Source organism: Sinohyriopsis cumingii, chromosome 1 (genome assembly GCF_028554795.1).
Source record: "Sinohyriopsis cumingii isolate HCF-2022 chromosome 1, ASM2855479v2, whole genome shotgun sequence".
In the NCBI taxonomy this organism is placed as follows: Eukaryota; Metazoa; Mollusca; class Bivalvia; order Unionida; family Unionidae; genus Sinohyriopsis; species Sinohyriopsis cumingii.
Window position 1 is genome coordinate 170,102,878 of NC_142961.1, and position 24,619 is coordinate 170,127,496.

General features: G+C 34.5%; 2 protein-coding genes across 2 annotated transcripts in view; both read right to left on the bottom strand.

Moving 5' to 3' along the window:
* Positions 1 to 24,619, bottom strand: part of LOC149808367 (uncharacterized) — a 214,959-nt gene that overhangs the window by 102,455 nt on the left and 87,885 nt on the right. The window lies entirely within an intron of this gene.
* LOC149808368 (uncharacterized) lies at positions 345 to 23,852 on the bottom strand. Its single transcript, XM_089976229.1, has 3 exons — positions 23,755 to 23,852; positions 14,501 to 14,655; positions 345 to 5,937 (listed from the first exon to the last, which is right to left on the bottom strand). The coding sequence occupies exon 3, from the start codon at positions 5,917 to 5,919 to the stop codon at positions 5,107 to 5,109; it is 813 nt and encodes a 270-aa protein (XP_089832355.1). The 5' UTR covers positions 5,920 to 5,937; positions 14,501 to 14,655; positions 23,755 to 23,852; the 3' UTR covers positions 345 to 5,106.

Consider the following 24,619-nt stretch of genomic DNA (forward strand, 5'->3'; position numbering starts at 1 on the left):
TTTTTAGCACCATATATCTCGTATTCTGAATAACTGACACACACACAAACACACACACACATATGCAAACATTGCAGTTCTTATAGAAAAATATTTAAATAGCAATTGAAATTCTCACATTCCAATATGCATGGTGGGTGGGTATGTACAGAGTAGATAAATACATGTAATGAGAGGGAGCATTTTTAATTAATCAGTCATTTTGTTTTATTTGTCACCCACACTAAAACAAGGTTTTATTATTTTAAATTGAATGAGTATCCTCACACTGTAATTATGTACCAATGTTTTAGAATCCCAAAATGAGGGAAGATCTCCAGAGTGCCATAAAATGGATCCATGAAAATAAAGTTAGTTTAAATTTACAGAAAAGTCAATGTATGCTGAAAAGGTACCCAAGAAATGCCATCAGAAGTTAATGGGGAGAACAAATGAAACAATAATATACAGACAACTTCTAAGAGTGTTGATAGATGAGATGCTATAATGTTGAACCATTTTCAATGAATGTGTACAAAAGATCAAACAAATTGGAATTCTGAGTAGTTTGTGAACATTTGAGTCACGCTTGATTATGAATTTTCAGAATTTACATACTACTGTATGGTCAGGGCTAAGCCAAAAAAATTCAGTTTTTATGGATCATTTTTTTAGGTTACAGAGAATAAGAGCCTGGAAATTACTCAATTTTAAACATTATTTGAATGCTCACATAAATTCTATCTTTATAGATTTTAAAAGATGATGGAGATTATATTCTTTATAACGGTCTTAATGCTTTAGCCCCTAAATATCATAATATCTTCAGAATTGTTAACTAAATCAGGTCAGTGGCAAATGTTGAACTGAACAAAGATTTATACTTAACAAAGACTATAATGTCATACTTTATGAAATTTGTATACACTTGCACAGCTGTACAGATGATTTTGGATCACACGATAAAACATAAGCGAAGTATTTTAGTAAAATATCTTGATTACCTGCTATATAATTTTACTGTGGTATATTTGAATGTAGTTTTTACATCTTACAATTTAGTGTCTGTATTGTGCATTGTATCACTGCATATTTATAGACTGGTTTAAAGATTTATATAACTTTGTAGAATTTAACAAATACTGTTTAATAACTGGCCATAATGTTACTAGTTTTAAATTAATGATGTCACTATGGATAGTTAATGGATATTTTTTTATTTATTATTATTGTTATTATTGATCATGAAGATGTATAATCAGGGGTCATACTAACTCTGGCAAATACCATGGAAATTTTCAATGTTTAAAGGTCTTATCAGCATACATGTATTAGCACATACAATGTTGGAAATGAGGAAATTTTATTAAAGTCATGTTGCAGAAACCAATGTCATGACCATGCAATATCAGGAGACATAGGTCATGTGAAAGATGGTGTTAGGATGTTAGAAATCGAACCCATTCAAGATTTGACCAATATAAAGCTGTGTGGAATGTAGAGTTGGAATCTAACAAGGTTAATCTACTGAAGTAAATGTTAGGAGGAATCATTACTCATGTATATGTGGACACAGAAGGCTGGAAATTATAGGTCAGATGAAGAAAAAGCTACAAAATTTTATTAAAATCCAACAATTCCCCAAAACGACAGACTTAATTACATTTAAAATTCAATTGAAACAAAGTCACCAAGCATTATATCTAGTTACCAACACCAAAACAAAGCCCCCTGATATCTGGGGAATTCATATGAATATGTCCCTACATATCATGATAATATTAAAAATGTGCCCAAGGTGTTCAACTGGGCTTAACTGACAGTGGTTTATGAGACAAAATATAATTCTGTATTTGAAAATAATTTATTGATTTAATTCAATATGGAATTTTAGTACTAAATTTTGATTAAGTCAGGGTTGGGCAATTGGGCAAGAAGATAGCATTATACAAACTTTCTCATTGCATGTTTTTTTTAATGAATAATGAGATAGTAACTCATTACAAAATTGGTAAACAGAAGAAGCATAACATTATAAATATTCAAGTTCAAACTACTGTAATTTATGAATTCACCAAGCACAATGAATTTTGTAACCTTGCATTTCAGTAGTTATAATAATAATAATAATAATAATAATCTGTGCAGATTAATGAGTTGTTCATTGGCCACCCTTGTTTTCCAGATAATGATCCAAGTTGACTGCAAACTGATGAATAGTAATCAATAATACACTCACCAACTTTTGCTGAAGATGATGAATTTTAGGATGAAATAATAAATGCTACTGAATGAAGTGTATATTTAACTGTAAATGATGTGCATTGAACTGCAAAAAGCACAAACCCAAATTTCTCATCATGTAGTTATACCCACAGATCATGATCTACAATATTTGTTAAAAATCATGCATAAAAAGATATATGGTTGATAACTGAAATTTGTGTGCAAGAACCATTTTTGTTCAATCAGTTTTAAGTAACCTTGATCTTTGGCCACTCTACTTCAAACAGACGAGTTTTAAGAGCAAGCCATCCACAAAGTTTGATCCAGCTATATGATGTAGAACCATTGCTATTGTGTGGAAACCATTTTTATTCTTTTGATCACAATGACCTTGAGCTTTGACTTTTGAGCCCTAAACTGACAGATTTTTCCTTACCCCAAGCACAAGCTGTTCAGTGTTTGGCAAAAGTACATACTGTTGAATAGAAATTTATCATGTTAAAAGGGAAAACCAGACAAGTTCATATGCACTGCCAAATTACAGGTGTATAAAAAGTGAATGCTGAGAAAGAACAAACTGATCTGTCTAGTATCTATACTGGTTTTAGCTGGGTGCAAATTATGCATGTAGATATTGTGAATGGGCTGTGTATATGTTTTATGGCACATCAACAAATGATAGTCATATGCTGTCAAGGAAAGTGAAGTACTTTGTCCAGGGATACAACAAAGCAGCCCGGAGGACCTAGGTAGATCCAATGGCAGTATTCAAACCTACTTTCTTCTAGTCATTAAGAGTTCAACATGCTAATCACTGATCCACAATGTCTCTTTACAGTGTATGTAGATGATGCTGTTTTGATGACTTATAAATTGAAAGGTGCTTGAATGACTATACTCTTATCAGTGCATAAAAAAGGCATTACTAGTTTATAAAAAACAAGCAAAGAAACAACCCAACTAACATGGCGATACCATATGAACAAAATCTTTAACGAGCAATAAGCTCCAAGATACATATATAATTCTTCTTAAGGTTTTTGTTTTGGCAATGTACATTCAAATATAGCCACTAAATATGCATTGTCTTGCAAACACAAAAATGAATGGTGAGATAAAAAGAAATATGCAATATGTACAGCTGTTCCCTGAATAAGTATGCAACAGATAAAATAAATCTCTTGGAAAATAATAAAATTTATTAAAAAAAGCCCCTTATCATCTAAAAATACCAAATTAGCTATCCCTGGTATTACTAGCTTCTTGACTTCCTCAACACTATAATAATACTCTAAATCTTGGTGACTGCATACTGTAGCCCATATACCTCTATGTTAAAATTCATTAAGTGTTCTGTTATTCTTATTGCCTCAAATTTAAGCAAAAATAGAGAAGACTTGCAAAATTAATTTATACAGCAAAAAAATATAGGTTTTTCATCTACATATGCATACAAACATACTTACTGAACAGTTAGTTTCCCAGTGTCTGTTGTTTCTGCATAATGATACTATTAAAGTTTACTGAAAAAACTTATATTAACATGTCCCAAAAATATGCTACTTCAAATGCAAGGCATCAACACAGTTTGATAAGCATTGTGGAAATATAGCCTACTTTCCCTAACAAACACTGATTTTTGTAGTATTTAATGTTTATTATATTATTTTACAAGATGTCCATCAACCTTTATCAAGACCTTTGTTAAATACCATTATTAATTTCCTTAGAAAACAATACAAGATTTCATTTTGAGCTACAAAGTGCTGACTCCAGTGAAAACACGTTTTCTGATAATGTCAGAATGTTGATTAAAACAAGGGACATAATCTAAATTCAAGGTATTAAATATTTGTAACATATTGTACCAGTTGTCAAAAAAATTTCTAAGTTTGTGAAAGGAAATTCACAACATTGGGATAATGGGAAAATTGGCAAATTATTGACATATTTCACTACATCTGGTTTAATTAACCAAATTATAAAATAGTTAAACATTAAATGGATTGAATTACTATCAAATAAACACTATTACAATAAAAATGTAACTTGTTTCTCAGTTGTTTTAAGTCTGCTACCTTGCAATGCCTTTAACCTGAACATCGTTATTCCATTTATCATTTTAATAGTTTATTCCAGGTAAATATTGTGTGAAAGTGTTTTCATGTTGTCTCTGACGTATCTCCACTGTCCAATATAATAGCTCTGATTCTTGATGTACTACGGTGGATCAGTTTTCAAATTTAGAAACTTTACTTATTTTTTAGTTTATCGACAACACTTTTCTGGTCATGTATCATAAACAGAAGACAAGATTTGACAAAAGGAGACATATGTAGACAGAATGATTATCATTTTTAAGGAAAGCTCTGATTATGCAGACCTACAATGATTACAAATCATCATTATCATCATCAATCCTGAAACAGACTCCTTAAATTACAAAATGAATTATTTGACAACAGCCAATAAATGTTTCACACCTAATATCTCCCTTGCTTTTAGATTCTCATGGCCATCAAATTGTGAATCATTTGATCAGAAAATAGATGATGCATGTATTGGAAGCAAACAATCAGAAGGTTAAACACTCATAAATGGAAGTTATTATTTTCCGTGATTTTATGTAAAGGGATTGAAGGGAAAAGAACAAGACAGCAAGTAAGCAAGCATATAAATATTTCATTTAAATTTTTTTAACCATCTTGGGAGATGAAATCTTCTGCTATCAAGCAATGCAATCACATGAACATGTGTTAATAATCATGTGACAACTGCAGCAATGGAAGCAAAATTATAGAATATATGACACTGATTATCATCAATATAGGCATCATGCAAAACTATATATTTTAGTCCTGAAATTTAATCTACTTAAATTATACTAATGTGCTTTAGAAATTAAATGTTAAGCTTGATTATATCACACTGTATGCCAGTCTCCATTGTCTCTGTAATGCTCTTCTCAGTCTGACTTGATTGCTCTTTCTTTTCTTTGCATTCTGGGTCAGGAATCCAGGTGGAAGTCATTTCATAAATGCTACCATCTGGAAGTACACATCTCTCCTTCCTTAGCACACATGCAGCACTATCTGGGGATAAAAATTCTACCTTCCTACCATCCTTGTGACAGAGAGCCCTACGGCGTACATTCTGCAAAACAGTGGCTGCATGGGATTTTATCACAGTAGAGGGTGCACCAAGGAAAAAGTTATTAGGGTCCAAGTGAAGCTGATTATACTCTGGAGCAGGCTCTAGTGCAACAGGCCACGGAGGGGATAGTCTAAGGCGATCTTCTGTTTTGTCTCTGGAGGATGGGGCTGGTGAGCCAGATAGGGTATCCATTCTCCCTCTTCGTTGGTCCCGGTTACATGCTTCAGTCTCATCTTCAGCATCTGCAGATCCTACTGCCAGTTCTAGAAGTAATTCTTCAGCAGGATTTATTTGCTCTCTTAAAGTTGATGGTAGTTTCAGTTCTGTTGGAGTAACACCTAAACAAATGGGATCAGGATCTTTTTCCTCATACTCATACATAGCATGTTCAAGAATTTCCTCCTTCTCTATCCCCTCTTTAGCTTCCCTGTTAATCTTCCCTTTCCTACTGACCTCCTCTACTGACCCCTGATTCTGATAATCTAGTGCTTCATGGTGCTCTCTCCCCAGGTGGTATGTTTGGCTGACTGATACTCCATGCTCACCATGGTTATATTCCATCAATTTCTTACCATGTCCCTGCAAATATTTGGTAAAAAGCTGTTTTTAGTCTCTAGCATCTTCCCACATAAATACCTGTTTGGGCAGTGACACATCTGTAACTAATAGCTCAACATACAGGGATGCATTTCTTTCTCTTTTCCATAAAAATGAAGACAATCATAAATTGGTTGAGCAAAATTTAACACTACACCACCTGAAACCCTGGTTATTTTTTTGTTCTAACTGACAACAATGAGAAACATGCATGTATAATCATAGGAGCTTTGTTGGTTTACTAGCTTGACTCTCAAGGTAAAGTTTCAACTGGTAATGATGCATGATTTGGACTTGGTCTCCAAGTAGGCTCCCTACTGTGCATACGCCAGATCCAAACAGTACTGAATGATTCTCAAGTAACGAATTGCTAGGGACTGCAGTTTATGTGACAGACATTAAATTATCTCTGGTTACATGTATTTGGAATCTGCATGGCATTAAAACCAAATTTCTGGAGTTTTCTCAAGGCAACTAAATTATATGACTTTATTTCACATCAGAATTTCTTAATGATTTTTTTTATCCAGTCAACTGGATAAATAAAATACAACACTATGCATTGAGGGATTAGTCTTTATCAAAATGTGTGAAGAAAATAGGATTAGCTTTTATCTTAAAACTGAACTCAAATGAAAACTTAGCCAATAATGTTAACAAAACTGTTGATGAATATCGGTATACTAATATGGTATACTAATGCTGCCAAATGAAAAGTAAATGTTCAACAAAAAGTGGGCTTAACAAAAAGAGGAACTAATTATCACATTTTCATGTGTAAATAACAAGAATCCCTCAATAAGGACTTTCTGAAAAGAATTTCCACAATTTCAAGATAAGACCAGTTCTTCTTTTAAACTGATGAGTTCTGAAACCATTTATGATATTCTTGAGTGATAAGATTTTCAAAATTAGCTACTGCGATAGCCATACTGGAAGTAGGATCTGTGGCATTTGTACCAAAAGCAAACTAAACACCATTAGAAGACTTTTGGTGAAAACCTCTTGTTGATATGACCATCCAATCAGAGAACTGATGACGGACTTTCTATTATGTTCTTTGTGGCAGTCATATTTGAGGTTAGATCAGTACCATTTTCATTCAGGCACAGTTTGACATCACAGCTAGCTTTCTTTCTTCTTTTTCTGTCAGCATGACTTTCCATTTTGGAGGAAGGTGGCACTTACCAGATAATATGGACTTGTTAGAGACTCTGACACTCATAAATACTGTTCTGTGGGGGGAAAGGCAGGAGAATTATTCAAAAGGATTGTTTTGATGCTTGCGACTTAAATGTTTCAGCCATATAAACATAAATAAATCATAAAAAAATAATACCTATATCTTCTTTATGGTGGCGCTCACCAGATAATATGTACTTTTGAGAGAGTGGCGTATGTAAGGTGAAGTAGTTTGCATTTAAAACATGCACAGTGGAGAGAATGTTTGCATACCTCTATGCTACATTAATGTAATGTGGATGATATTTCTTTTGGATATTGTACTTTTGGAAATTTTACATGATTTAAGCACACTGCTAACTAAAATGACTGCTCCCTTGTGTTAAAAAATCAGTCTGAATTAGTCTAAAGTACACTATACATAGCAGCTATTAAAATAGGGAAAATGAATTTTGCCAGACTAGACGATACCAGCTTCTGAAAGTGCAATGAATGAATTACCAAATATATAAAATGTAAAAAAAGTTATCGGCTCTTTTTCATACAATTGACCTCTGAAGTTCAGGAAGTGAAAATGACCAAGTAGAGCTAGCACTTTTTTGAAAGGTGCACATTTGAAGTAAGGCCAAGCTGTATACTCTATAAACCATAGTACACCCATCAATCACACACCAAAATAAAGGGAAGTAAAGGTTCTTTGCATTATACCTAAGATATACAAGGTCTTTTTTAAATAGACAGTATAACCAGTGAGGAAAGCCGGGGAAATTCTTTTTCTTTAAAATCCTAACCCTATGCAAAATACGAAACTGTAGAGCGCCACCGAAGAGCATTAATAAGATTTTCAAGATGGCTGAATTATCAGATAGCTTTTTTTTTCATTTTGTACCAACTCAAAATCCAAAGAAGTTTTCTGGTGAAAACCCAATGTTGATATGACTTTTCATCTAGGTGGAGAATTGATAAGATTTTCAAGATAGGCATTGTGGCAGTAATATTAGATATATGATTGGCACAATTTTATTTACAACTAACTAGACACCTTAAGAAGTCTTGTGGTAAAATCCCATGCTGATATTGGTGGCGCCTATACAGTTTCGCATTTTGCATAAGGGTTAGGAATTTAAAGAAAAAGAATGTCCCCGGCTTTCCTCACTGGTTATACTGGCTATTTAAAAAAGACCTTGTATATCTTGGGTATAATGCAAAGAACCTTTAATTCCCTTTATTTTGGTGTATGATTGATGGGTGTACTATGGGTTATAGAGTATACAGCTTGGCCTTACTTCAAATGTGCACCTTTCAAAAAAGTGCTAGCTCTACTTGGTCATTTTCACTTCCTGAACTTCAGAGGTCAATTGTATGAAAAAAAACTGATAACTTTTTTTACATTTTATATATTTGGTAATTCATTCATTGCACTTTCAGAAGCTGGTATTGTCTAGTCTGGCAAATTCATCTTCCCTATTTTAATAGCTGCTATGTATAGTGTACTTTAGACTAATTCAGACTGATTTTTTAACACAAGGGAGCAGTCATTTTAGTTAGCAGTGTGCTTAAATCATGTACAATTTCCAAAAGTACAATATCCAAAAGAAATATCATCCACATTACATTAATGTAGCATAGAGGCATGCAAACATTCTCTCCACTGTGCATGTTTTAAATGCGAACTACTTCACCTTACATACGTCACTCTCTCAAAAGTACATATTATCTGGTGAGCGCCACCATAAAGAAGATGTAGGTATTATTTTTGTATGATTTAATTATGTTTATATGGCTGAAACATTTAAGTCGCAAGCATCAAAACAATCCTTATGAATAATTCTCCTGCATTTTTCCCCACAGAACAGTATTTATGAGTGTCAGAGTCTCTAACAAGTCCAGCCTCCCCCCCCCATGATAAAAGTGAGCTATTTTAAGAATGCACATTACATTTTGTAAACATAGCAACCAATGTTATGCTGAATGACAGGAACATGAAACTAGCCAGAATTATTTCTGAGATACACAATGTATCAGCAATGAATTTTACAATCAGAAAAGGGAGGTAACTCATCAGCTTCATAAAGGTCAAAGGTCAAAGTGTAAAATATTTGCCTATTGTTTAATATGGAAGAAGCGAATTCACTTTCTCTTCATTTATTTTTTTATTTCATTGCAAATAAATGAAAAGAAACATTTTCAACATATATTTCTGTCACTTATTGCAACAGTTTTAAATTTAAGTTGACTCTATTCCTATATTCTAAGTCTTCTAATTTTTCCATAATTAAGGTCACTACTCACACAAACATACCTCATGGCAAATTATGTAAGCAAGAGAAAAATGATCATAATTAGCTTATTTTCATGCTTAAATGCAATATGAATGTACCATTTTATTCAGAACATCATACATAATTATATGAAAATAAAAAAAAATAATTGCAAACATTTTTTTATTTTCTTTAAGGTGGCGCTATACTGTTTCGCATTTTGCATAGGGTTAGGAATTTAAAGAAAAAGAATGTCCCCGGCTTTCCTCACTGGTTATACTGGCTATTTAAAAAAGACCTTGTATATCTTAGGTATAATGCAAAGAACCTTTAATTCCCTTTATTTTGGTGTATGATTGATGGGTGTACTATGGGTTATAGAGTATACAGCTTGGCCTTACTTCAAATGTGCACCTTTCAAAAAAGTGCTAGCTCTACTTGGTCATTTTCACTTCCTGAACTTCAGAGGTCAATTGTATGAAAAAAAACTGATAACTTTTTTTACATTTTATATATTTGGTAATTCATTCATTGCACTTTCAGAAGCTGGTATTGTCTAGTCTGGCAAATTCATCTTCCCTATTTTAATAGCTGCTATGTATAGTGTACTTTAGACTAATTCAGACTGATTTTTTAACACAAGGGAGCAGTCATTTTAGTTAGCAGTGTGCTTAAATCATGTACAATTTCCAAAAGTACAATATCCAAAAGAAATATCATCCACATTACATTAATGTAGCATAGAGGTATGCAAACATTCTCTCCACTGTGCATGTTTTAAATGTGAACTACTTCACCTTACATACGTCACTCTCTCAAAAGTACATATTATCTGGTGAGCGCCACCATAAAGAAGATGTAGGTATTATTTTTGTATGATTTAATTATGTTTATATGGCTGAAACATTTAAGTCACAAGCATCAAAACAATCCTTATGAATAATTCTCCTGCATTTTTCCCCACAGAACAGTATTTATGAGTGTCAGAGTCTCTAACAAGTCCAGCCTCCCCCCCCCCCATGATAAAAGTGAGATATTTTAAGAATGCACATTACATTTTGTAAACATAGCAACCAATGTTATGCTGAATGACAGGAACATGAAACTAGCCAGAATTATTTCTGAGATATCAACAATGAATTTTACAATCAGAAAAGGGAGGTAACTCATCAGCTTCATAAAGGTCAAAGGTCAAAGTGTAAAATATTTGCCTATTGTTTAATATGGAAGAAGCGAATTCACTTTCTCTTCATTTATTTTTTTATTTCATTGCAAATAAATGAAAAGAAACATTTTCAACATATATTTCTGTCACTTATTGCAACAGTTTTAAATTTAAGTTGACTCTATTCCTATATTCTAAGTCTTCTAATTTCCCCATAATTAAGGTCACTACTCACACAAACATACCTCATGGCAAATTATGTAAGCAAGAGAAAAATGATCATAATTAGCTTATTTTCATGCTTAAATGCAATATGAATGTACCATTTTATTCAGAACATCATACATAATTATATGAAAATAAAAAAAAATAATTGCAAACATTTTTTTATTTTCTTTAAGGTGGCGCTATACTGTTTCGCATTTTGCATAGGGTTAGGAATTTAAAGAAAAAGAATGTCCCCGGCTTTCCTCACTGGTTATACTGGCTATTTAAAAAAGACCTTGTATTTCTTAGGTATAATGCAAAGAACCTTTAATTCCCTTTATTTTGGTGTATGATTGATGGGTGTACTATGGGTTATAGAGTATACAGCTTGGCCTTACTTCAAATGTGCACCTTTCAAAAAAGTGCTAGCTCTACTTGGTCATTTTCACTTCCTGAACTTCAGAGGTCAATTGTATGAAAAAGAGCCGATAACTTTTTTTACATTTTATATATTTGGTAATTCATTCATTGCACTTTCAGAAGCTGGTATCGTCTAGTCTGGCAAAATTCATTTTCCCTATTTTAATAGCTGCTATGCATAGTGTACTTTAGACTAATTCAGACTGATTTTTTAACACAAGGGAGCAGTCATTTTAGTTAGCAGTGTGCTTAAATCATGTAAAATTTCCAAAAGTACAATATCCAAAAGAAATATCATCCACATTACATTAATGTAGCATAGAGGTATGCAAACATTCTCTCCACTGTGCATGTTTTAAATGCGAACTACTTCACGTTACATACGTCACTCTCTCAAAAGTACATATTATCTGGTGAGCGTCACCATTACTTTCCATTCACATTTTCAAAATGGCTGTTGTGGTGGCCATTTTGGATGTCAGATTGGCACCCTTTTATTTAGGACCAACTAGACATCATAAGAAGTCTTCAGTGAAAACCTTTGTTGATAGGATCATACACTGAGCAACAAAAAGGCTTTCAAGATGGCTGAGGTGGCCATACGGGATATGAAGGTGACACAGTTTTCATTTAGGACCAAACAGATCTCATAAGACATCTTCTGGTAAAAAACCCATGTTGATATGACTTTCTGTTTAGGGTGGAAAATAAAGTTTTTCATGATGACTGATGTGGCAGAGATTTGAGAGATCAATGCCATTTTCATTTAGAGCTGACTAGACACCATGAAATGTCTTTTAGTGAGAATCCCATGTCAAAATGACTATCCATTCGAGTGAAGTAGTTATACAATTTTCAAGATGGTAGCTGTGGTGGCCATGATGGATTTTTTAACAGAGACATTTTTAGAGAGGGCCAGACAAAATAAGAATAACAAGAGATGAAAGATGGTTGCCCTGATGGCCAAATGGCATGTAAGTTCAGATCTGTGTGTGTGTATGTGTGTGTGTGTGTTGAATGTTGATAAAACCATCCATTCTGGATGAGTAGTGATAACAATATGTTCAAGATGGCTGCTCTGCTGTGGAAAGCATACTGGCTGTCCAAGCTAAGCCACCAACTAAATGTCATATGAAATCTTCTGGTGATAACCCCATGTTGATATGTCTTTCCATTCAGAAGGAGCAGTGACATAATTTTCAAGATGACTAACATGGTGACCATATTCAACATCTGATGAGTGCCATTTTTCATTTAGGACAAACAAGACATCAAACAAAGTCTTTGAATAAGAACCTCATGGTGATAAGACCATCCATTCAGGAGGAGTAGCAATAAGATTTTCAAGATGGCTGCTGCAGTGGCCATACTGTATATCTGAAGGCTTTATTTTCATTTAGATATTAAGTGTTTTTGTTGGTCTATTTTTACCTTTCTCTTTAGAGTCCGCAAGAAAACATGCACAGCTTATGATTAATTTAATGAATGAATTACGACAGTGGTGGAACCTGAAGGTGATGAATCAGTGGTGCTGTTTTGTAATGAAAGTGACCCATTGTATCAAATGACCTATAATGTTGCTAAAATAGGTACACAGAGCTCTCATGTTTTAAGGACAAAATTCAAGTCCAAAACCCCAAATCTGCCTTAGAACATGGAGTACATCTATACATCATTCAAATTTACTAGTGTATAAGCCAATCTGAAAGATTATCTTAAAACAGTATCCTAATTAGAGCCACAGTATCAGTTCTAATTATTAGCCCTGGAACAAGCTATGAGATTAGAGAATATGGAGTTATCTATAACAAGGCATGGTGTAAATTCATTTATTTTTGGGGAATCAATTTTCATGGCTTCACACTTAAAATTACAGTTTTAATGTTTAGAACTGGAAACTAGAGGTAGTAGTGATCAGTACCTCACTTTCTATAATTCGTTTAGAACAGAGTTAAATAAAACAACTTCTGTTATAAAGCCAAAGTTTGGAAAAGATGGGCACTCATGAGATCACCCAGTGATGGCTGCATCACCGTTGTCTTAATTGCTGGGATCATTATCCTCCCTGATACTGACAATATAAGCATATATTTCAAGTTTAGTTAAATAATGATCAGGTCCATAACATAAGCTTACTTGACCATTATAACCAGGTGAGTGAAAACAATACCAATTAAACAGTAAGCAGCAACCAATACCCTACTTTCATAGTGCAATCTCTACACGTTTATCTGAGTACCATCAAGGGAACATAATATGCCCACCCCTTGTTTAATGCATGTAGTCATTTAAGTAGACACTAACTAGTAGGGCATGGTTGACTCTGGAGATTATTGCCCAATGATCTTGAACTAAATTTACTGTGCAGAAACTGTTATTTTTATGTACAACTAATGCTATTGAGTGAAGCTATTTTTCTTCTTTAATTCACAGTGACACTGACCTTAGACCTTTTGACCCTGGAATCAACTGGCTTTTTTCTACCCAAAGTGCAAGCCGTTCACACATTTTGTTTGGTAAAGGTAGACAGTGGGGAATTCAATTGATATTGTGGGAAAACAATAGGGAACATAGGTAAAGATCTTAAGTTTCTCCACTTCATGACAAGTATATATAATATATATATATACACATATACATATATATATATATATATATATATATATATATATATATATATATATATATATATATATGTTGATAAAAACAAGGTTGAGAAGGTTGAGCTCCATTATCCTGACCAATATGACTATTTCTCTGAGTCTTCTTGACAAAAGCCAGGTTAATTCCCCTGTCTGGAGTTATTTCCATGACCCTTATCACAATCCTCCATGGGTCTCATTGATAAGAGACAGGTTTAGACTCCTTTTCATGACCTTGACCCTTATCAATGAGTTTCTTTGACAAGTACCCCCTGTATGGAGTCATTTCCATAACCCCTATCAATGCTTCTCTGCAAATCTTCTTAATAAAAGTAATGGGGTTAAGCCCAAGGCTTTGAGACATTTACACGACCTTGGTATCTATTGCTACCTTTATGTAAGCCCTCTTGATAAAAACAAGGTTATGCCAACTGGTTTAAGTAATTTCCATGACCTTTACCTTTATTTATAACTTCCCATGAGTCTCCTTCTTGAAAGCCATGTCTAAAATCATTTTCACAACCCTGATCCATATCACTGACTTCCTGTGTATCTCTTTGATAAATAAACAGGTTGACTCTGACCTTTACCAGTATCTCTCACAAAATCATACAGATCTGACCAGGTCCATTACCATGACCACTTCCATCATTATTGTATTTACTAACCTGTATTCCATGATCCTTTGAACTTTCAGTTCCTGGAACATTTTTCAAGAAAGCCTCCACTGGTTCCTGTCCATATGCACCGAACGATTCCAACCTATTTTTCCACCATAATCTTTCTATATCATCTTTTCGTCTATAATTCTGTCCCTTTCCATCTTGAGAACAAAATTAAAATTGAAAAAGCACATTCCAACAATTTGAACTCTTAGGGGAAGATTAAAATAATTCTGATGAAGTTAATTTGAAACAAACAACTTTTGGTTAAATGAAATCTATATATTTGGGGATAGACATGTAGTAATTTTTTTTTTGGGGGGGGGATTAAATTTAATTATGCAATATTTACCTGTTGATATTGTGCAGGTAGCTAATCTATTGTTGAAAACTCACCGTCCATTCAATGTGAAAACATCCTCCCACAGAGTGGAGAAAAGTTAGTATGACCATTTGCAAACCACTCTGTATGTAACATGTTCATGCACAAAAGGTATATATTACTTGTCATCTATTTCACAGACAATTACACAAGAGGGAGAGGTTGATATTGCTCTCAGCCACATGTTGTTCCATAACAATGGACCCCAGAGAAAAGATGCCTGTATGTTTTTGTGCTAATTAGCAGAGGAAAAGTGGGTAAAGGTAGTATGGGGACACTAAAAAGCTGCCTTCATGACATCCTCCAAGGAGGAATGAACAATGTATATCCATGAGGTAGCAATGGCTTGAACCTCATGGGCTTTTAGTTTGATAAAGGAGAGGTCATAATTGGTGACAATCCACTCAGAGATAGTGGCAGCCAAAGTGTCTATGGAGCCCATAAGAGGGAGGAAGAAATATTTCCATCCAATTTCTGTTTGCTTTGGAGGCATTAAGATAGACACAGAGAGCATGCATGGGGCATAAGAGCCTATTTTGATCATCCCATGTACAGATTGGAAGAGGAGCTACCGAAGGTAAATGTATTTTTGGTAGAAATCCTAGTTGGCAAAGAAGGGAAATGGAAGCATAAATCCCATTAAACCAGAGACAGCTAATGTCAATAGACAAGGTGTGAATCTCACTTCATCTAGCAGAAGTGAGTGCAAGTATGAACAAGTCTGTCTTGAGTGTGAAGTTTTGAATGGAAGCTCCACTTAATGGTTCATATGGTGCTTCGATTAATGACGACAAATCACAACAAAGATTTCATCTGGGTGTAATAAAGTAGGAAACAGGTCTCTGGAGCTCAAAATAAGATTGGCAAGGTGTGAATCTGAACCAATTTGCATGCCCGAAAACTTGTTCTGGTGGAGAGATCACTTGAGATGAGCCAGGCATGGAGATGGAGAATGTGTGGGCTGTTGTGCAGGAGGAATCCTTGGTGTTGCTCTCTCCTGTGAGTTAGAAACTTGGGTCAATTGATCAACAGGTCTAGGAGATCATTGAACCACAGTCACTGGTACCACAGTGGGGTGATGATAATGATCTGACCTTTTGCAGAACTTGTGGAAGCAGTTAAAATGGTGGGAAAACATGTAAATAGGCAAACTTACTGGAAGATAAATGTATCTATTGCACATAAAGGGAAAGTTTGTTGTCAAGCCTGGTCACAAATCAGTCCACATGGGGTTTTCCTGAGACTGTGAACTCTGTTACTGAGTGGTGAAGAAACCATTCTGAGAGAAAAGATTGGCCTGTTCTGGACAGGCTGTCCACTAATATGTTCATCTTGCCAGATTGTGACATTCACTCAGGCTGCCCAGATGAAGCTGCTCTAGACCTCTATGCAAAGAGAATGGGCATGTATGCCTCTTTGATGTCCAAGATATGCTACTATGGATATGTTGACTGTGGAGACCATGAAACATCGACCCCTTATTCTGTCTATGCACCCTTGCAATGTTCGAAATACTGCTTTCGTTTCTAGTTTTTTGACGTGGAAGGCAAATTCAGCCTGAGTCCAAGCACCTTGGAGAATTACACCCTAAATGACGTTCTAAATGAGCACCCCAACTGGAATCTGATGCATTGGCAAACAGCTATATAGGAGTGGGGGTCAGGTGCATTCATGGAGATCCCAATCAGGAAACTGTCTGATTATCCACAAGTGCAAACGGTGGTGGAATTCCAGTTCTAGTGGGATCATGGTTGATAGAGAATCTCTGTGTGATTTCCACCTTGCAAGAAGGAGGGCACATATGGAGACATCCTAAAGGAACCAAGTCAAAAGTGGCATTCAAGGTTCCCAACAGAGCTAAAGGTGAGCAGATAAGGATTTGCTCATAGCATCTCTAGGAGGGTCTGGATTCAATCTACCTAATCCAGTGGATGGCGGCTGAAGTTCTGGTTCATGAGGAAGTTCATCCCCATGTAAACAAAGTCCTGTGACTTCTCAAGGTTGGGTGAAAGACCCAACTGAGCTACGGTGGACCAAAAATGATCCTGATGAAGGAACTCAACCTGGGCATTTGCCAGTCATTGAAACAATAAAACATTGATGTTCCAAATAATCAGAGGTAGGTCACTACCCTCCCATAATTTGGGTGATGGCTATGTGTGCAGAAGAGATTCCAAAATGGCGGTGTGGAGCAAATATCAGGATATGCAACTAGGCATCCCAAAGGTCTCCAGGCGTGATGAATCTGTGTTAGATAAAATGTCTCTGATTGGTTAGAAATGGTTTATTCCAAGAATTAAACAACCATTAAACCAATCAAAAATGATTTTACTTTCATTTGTGGAAATTTGAACTGTTCAAAACAAGAGGCTGAAGTTTGAGAGCGGTTTAACTACACATGTTCTGTTCATGAAAAATAGTAAATGATGGCGGACGGAAGAGTGATTTTTGATGAGAGCAAAAATGTGGAGTTTCTTGGGTTTGATCTTGAAATTATTGAGCAAGCTGAGGAAAGATATGTTCAGCAGTTGAATATTTTGTGAGATTTAGACATAGAAGTTTTTGAGATTGAATCGTCCGAAGATGATGATGCTGACAACGATGATGATGGAGTTCTTGTGAATTAATGTTGTAAATACTGTATAAATAAGTTGTGAAAGACTTTGACAGATAGGGAAAAAGTTACATCAATGTGTCGACAAATTCCTGTGAAATAAATGGTGAAAATTTCGTGGATTTTGTTTGGATATAAGAAGAGAAATTAAGGTAAGAGTGAATGCATATGCACGATGTTTTCAAACAGGTAAAAACTATGGGGCACAAGCAGCTAGACACAGCTTTGTGCTTCTGAGGCATATCAGCAGAGATACTGAAAACAGTGCTGGGGCCGAATGAGTTAAACGTGGAGGTTGTTCTTAAAACTAGAATCAATAACTCTCCTTCACGATGGGAAGGAGTCACATACCATCTGTGACATTTGACCCTTTGAAAAGGCCAAGGCTAGCACAAACTTGGACATTTGGGACAGGAATGCATATCAAGAGAAGGGTTAGATTGATAGAACTGTCCCCCCCTTTCCTCCAGTAGGAAAGGAAGGAGGTTAGCAAACTTCCTCATTTGGGGTTTTCACCTCCATTCTGGGTGCTGTTGACCTGATGAGCAGGGAGGTGGTCTAGCTTGAATTTGTGGATTGGACAGGCTGTGCCTGCTTGAAAAATTTTGCAGATGTTCCCTCAGGGCGATCTGCCTGAACACATTTTGTGGCTGATTGGAGTGGAGGTGAAGGATCAATGATCCAGCAAGTCTTGAGAAGCCACTATGGGTATGAGCCCCCAAAAGAGTGTCTCAGCTTCAAGCACAGCAACCCACAGAAGGTCTTTTACTTTGAGGAGTTCAATGCAGCATCATGGCAGATGCACAGCAATTCTGCCAATAATGCTATGGCAACAGAAAGCGCAAACTAGGATGTCTTGGTCACAGCTTCCAGCACGTGTTGCTGACTTCAATGAGACCTCTCTCAACATACTAAAGGAAGTAGCTGAGAATAGGTTGGCATGTGAAGCTATGGTTATGAGTAACTGGGTTTATTGCTCCATGGCATCAATTATTTTGACTGGAAGGCATGCCCAAGCTCCCACTGAAATACCCACTTTAGCTTCATTGGTGTCCTACTGGGGTGGTTTTGTAGGCCACTTCAGGAAATGTACCCAGTAGCTAGGAGAAGAGACAAGGGTTCTCAATATTTCGGCCTTGCAAAAACCTCTATGATATTTCCTCAATCATGGATGAATATAGAAGTAAGATATCTAGTTTTGTTGGTACCCTGGAGATTTTTTTTTCCCAAAATGAAAGATATCTTTTTGGACTGTGTGCCAGATGGTTTGGGGCACAAGTCCAGGGGTAACAGCTGGTAAACTTAAACCTTGTTTACTACCTTATCAAAGCACCGGACCACTTCTTCATCCTCCTCCTGAGAAGAAGGAGTGGGTCTGGGAGAAGGTTATTGTCACTGCTTCTCTCTCAAAGTCATTTGAGTCTAAAAGGTAAGAGAGTGTTTCCTCATCATCATAGTCTAGTACAATCAGAGTTAGAGAGTTGTGCGCATCACTATGTCCATTTTTGGAGAGGGCATATGAGTACTCTCTACCATGGTCTGTAGTTCAGCTTGATGTATTCACACCGAATGGATGTTGACTTTTCAGCACAAAAATGGATTAGGAAAGCAATAGTGACAGGATAAGTAATTGCTATTAAAATATGGTTTAAGATAATAAATAAAAACAGATGAATGATATATAAATTAACCAAGGTCACATAAAAGTGATCATAATGTAGGTCAAAATTATAACCCATTTGTATTTCACGTTTTGGCTTAATACAAAATCATAATTCATTTCACTTTTGATGTTGGCAAGCTGGCTGTTTGGGTGTCTCCTTTTGATTATAATTGGTAGATTGAGCTTTTGTTTTTTGACAGAAATCCAGACCAGTTAATTGCTTAAACTTGGGTAAAGAGGGTATTTTTTTAAATAGTAATGCTGGTACCCTTTTTTCCAATGCATTAATCCCTTCTATGACTGAGAAATACATCCTTTCTATTGGTCAGACTATTTTAAAACATGATTTGGAGTACAAAGTGTGGATTTGTTGGTGGTCAGATCTCCATAATTTTCATTGAGAAACTACAAAATCCCATATCAATGCCATCATTAATGCAAGAGGAGGTGAAAAGATTTTCAAGATGGCCACTACTGTACCATGTTGTAGGTCAGATGAACACAATTTTCATTAACAACCACCTGCATATCGCCAGAGTGACATCCACATGTCAATAAGACCATCCATTCAGCAGAAGAAGCCAACTAAAGATTTTCAGGATGGATGTTGAAGCGGACATTTTGGAAGTTGGAGCAAAATCATTTTAAAAAAGATTATATATTGTAATAAATAACTATATGTTTAAAAACTCTATGGCCAACTGTTTTAGAGAAGTAGCTATTATGAGGTTTTTTTAAAATTCTGGGATTTCACAATGGCATATTTTTTTCCATTTAGGATCAGCTACACACAGAAATGTGTTTTAGTTAAACCCCTTGAAAGCAATTAATGTTAATTTCAATAGACTGAAAGTATTTTTGTTATCCTTCGACTATGTAATGTGGTGGCAGTGAAATTCCATTGACTTTAATCAGTTCAGTTAAATAACAAATATATTCTGTTTCAACTGGATCAATGTCAACAGTTTCAGGTGCTGAAAACCTTATCATCAAGGAGAAAGTCTTAAGAGCACATGTCAAATTGTTGTCTGAAGCAGACAACAATATAAGGATTGAATTACTGTATTTGGGATTAAGATTTTAATGTTGGACCCCATGTAGGATGTGTCAAAACCAGCTGAAGTGAATGAGCTACAGTACTTGATCAATCCTTGATAAAAGCAACATCAATACCAGCAAGTCAGTGAAGACCTGTACAAAGCCTTGCAAGTCTATATACTAAAGTTCCTTATACATGTATATTCTCAGCAAGACTCAAGATTAAATTTTCTTTGAACCTTAACTTTCAACCTATTCTGCCAGCTTAGTTTCCCCTATTGATCCTAAAAGAATGAGGAAATCCATTGATTGCTAAGTGTTTGAAATGAATAATCTAAGCGTGTCTAGGGAAAACATAAAATTCTTCTGATAATCATTAAACATATTTAATTTCTGACCTTATGTTATGAATGTTTAAATGGCAAATAGAGATCCACTACTTGGACTACTGGATATTATATGATTATATGAAAGACCTGGCTTAGGATTATTGTAAGATTCAAGAGAAAAAGTCACATCTTTTTGAAGCCTTTACTGAAAAGATGGAACTAATTAAGAAATTTAATTTCTTTGCAATTTCTTTCATTCTCTATATTCTTTTCACTTTCTCCCTTAAACCTGCCTGTTTTTAACAAGTTTCATGAAAGTCATACTGGAAAATGTTTTCAAAACTCAAAATCACTTCAAGCTGAATAACACTTGCTTTGTAAGACTAAAAATTCAATCTGAGCATATTATTTCACATGTGAGATACATAAGCTGCCAACTGCTACATTGCCAATTTGGGGTTTGCAGGCAGATTTCCCTGTAACACATCAGTGCACATGTGGACTGCACTTAAACACCTACAAATACTTCTTGCATCTCTTGAGCTATGGTCAGCTGAGATGGCCTTTCAGTGACCTGTACAACATAATTCTTGTCAATTCCAATATTTGTCAATCTAACAGTTCATGTGGAATCATTAATAACCCTACCATCTATCACCATTTCAAATAACCTGATTACATCAGCAGATAACTGGGTATTCCATTAATATGGAGTGACAAATCAAATGCATCTTTAACTCATTTGAAATATTTGGGTGGTTTTAGTCAGGTGACTCAAGTGTCTGTGGATTTTTCATATAACTGTAATGCGATCCATGAACATTTAAAGCAATAATCTCTTGACAACACATAAACAGCAGTAGAATTTTTGAATTTCTGCTATAGTAGACTTCTTTTACATGATTAAAGAAAATAAAAGATAGTGGAGAAGAACTGTTAATTTTGTGGGTGAAAATAGATATATTAAAACAAAAATAGATAGAAAACCATGGAAACTGCAGAACCTGTCCAAGATATTTTGCAATAACATCTCACATGATCTCAGTCACTGCTGAAATCGTCCAAGATTTCAATGATAAAAGTAGATATTCCAAGCTGATTAAAATCAGGTCAGAAAAATACAGCTTCCAGAATAGTAACAAGGTCAGCCAATCAGATGTATGAACACCTCATTAATATACATTTATCTTGCCCCTTATCAAACTCATCCTAGATTTTGATGATATAAACCATATTTCAAGTTTGATTGAAACTAGATCAGCCATGATCTCAAAAGTGGCAAAAACCAGTCATTAATAGATGGACCATGATTGATAGATACAGGGTCATACCATTAACTCACTTGGCCTGGTGAACTAAAACATTAACCAAAACTTAACATAAATTTTGTATGACTATAACCTTGACCCCAATAATGTTAGGGGATGAATGATGTTAGGGGATGAATAATCTTAGTTTATTATGATTCATGCCAAATATGATGACTCAAGAGCTTTATGAAATATATGCAAAGGAAAAACTTGTAATCAAAATCATAATCTGTTGATGTTCAAGACTCAACAAAAACATTTTTTCTCAATGGTCATTGGTCATTTTCTCTTTGGTCATGGCAAGCAGCCATGAACTAAACTTACTGTGCAGAAACCATTATTGTCTCACTCAAGTAACCATGATCATCATCTTGGACCTTTAGGCCCCAGAATCAATGAATTCTTTTCACTACCTTAATGGCAATCCACCAAAATCTTTGGCCAATTAACTTAATCAAAAACAAATGTTATCCTGCACAACTCAGTATTCTTTGAGCCACAGTGGCCTTGACTATTTTCCATACCTGAAGTATACCACTTCCTATTACATACACATACCTTTCCCCCCATCTCACTTATGTTGTTAAAATGTAATCACTATGACTCAAAACTTGTAATATTACAGACAGTTGTATTTTCTTGTTCTCTTCTGCTCTTCTATAACATTCATGAAAACATAAGTGCAAACCAAGTGATGTTAAGAGAAATGAAGATCTGAATGAGGTAAAAATATCTGCAGCTCTAAAATGAATCCAGTCTCTTGTATAAAGGATCCCCATGGTATCTAAAAATTTTCCAAGATCACATTATCTCCATATTAAATATAAATAACAACTACTTTATTTATTTTATACTACCAAAATTTAAAAAAACTAAATCTTTCAATAACCTTCATTGGTGCTGAAACAGACTCAATGATAATTTGTAAATTCTGCATATCTATGACATCATTCTGTTTCAGTTTCTGGCTTGTGTACCAATTTTCCATCAAGACAAAACATCTCCTCTTAAGACTGTGAAAAGTCATACAAAGTAATTTTTCATTATATTTTGATTTTATCAAATGCCCATTTGTATCCTAGATGTCTCACTCAATATATCCTCCTTATGCAAAAATTGGTAAGACCATAATAACAATTCGTTCTATAAATAAATAAAATCACAAATATAAATTTAATATAAATCAGTCAGTACATATTATCATTATTATAAAGGAAAAAGATAATAATAATAATAATAATAATAATAATAAAGTCAAATATAAATATACAAATAAAATGAGAATTATAATTAAAATAATTATATGTTAATAAAGTTTGATAATAAATAAAAATAATATGATAAATAGCATTATTATCATTCTTGTTCTTATTATTAACATTATTACATATTACAAAACACATTTTTCTTAAGAAGAATATTATAATCAACATATCACCAAAAATATCATAATTCTTACCATCATCATCTTCAAGGACAAAAAATTATTCAGTAAAGAGCAAACAATTTTCATCAGCAACATTTCTAAAGTCTTGTGTAAAATACAAATTACTATTGTCTCTGTGATGCCAAAAAGAGTATAGCTCATATTCTATTCCAAAGCCTTTTGTGTCTAAATATGGTTTACATGACTGCACTTATGTGTTGTTGACAAGTCTGTCTGAAATAATTACAATGTTTTATGAATAGGTGAGGTCAAAAACCAAAACACCAACATACCAATACAAGCTGGGGGTGGTGGGTGGGTGATTTATCAGGTTACAGTGTGCTCTTGTTTAAACTGTAGATTTCTGAACTTTCACATGACCTTAATTTTATATATTTCAGAAGATAACTTTGAAATCATGCATCTGCTGGGGCGAATTAATTTTTGCAGGTTCTATTCTTCTCATCTATGCATAACCTAATTCATTTGTTTACTAACTTGATGCTGAATGATCCTGGTGTTCCTCAGTCTGGGACTTGAATATTTTCCTTATCTTGTTTGCTCTTCTGAGATCAACATACTTATTAACTTCAGTATAGATCTCTTTCTTAGGTTGTGAAAGTTTCTGCCTACAAGATAAAATAAAAAAAGACATAAAATAAGTTAACAAATAGATAAAATAAATTTTTATATAGAAAAATAGTATGAAATTTGTAGCTAGTCATAATTTCAATAATGTAATCTAAGTAATCCCTTCAGTTTTAATCAATTACTATTACTGAAGTCATACAACCCACATATATAGTGAAATGAACAAACAGGCATGTAAGCATTATATAACACCCAGTTCCATAACACAGAGACCATACATGAATTTGCTTTGCTACAGCCATTCATGTGGTGTGTAACAGACTTTCAACATAAAATTGAAAAAATAGGAACAACAGAGCCATTTGGGAAAAAGTAGGACAAAATATTGGGCCTGACAAAGAAGTAAGAAAAACTATGGAAATTGGAAATACTGCAATAATTGTAAAAATTGTTAAAGAAAGGATGGCGTTATCACCACAACACTATGTATGTATGTGTGTGTGTGTGTGAACACATATGTATGAATGTATGTATGTATGAATGTATGTATGTACATATGATGGATAGATAGATACTGTAAAATTTGGATGATAATAAGTGAATACAAAAACAAGAGGTCCAAGTGCTCCTGATACAGCTCACCTACCAAGCATCTGCCTGACAGCCAAATACAAGAGCAGCTGGACAAGAAATCTGGGTCAGTAGAATGCTTTCTGCTGAAATTTCTTCAAATGCTGTTGATTTTATATAAATATATATATATATATATATA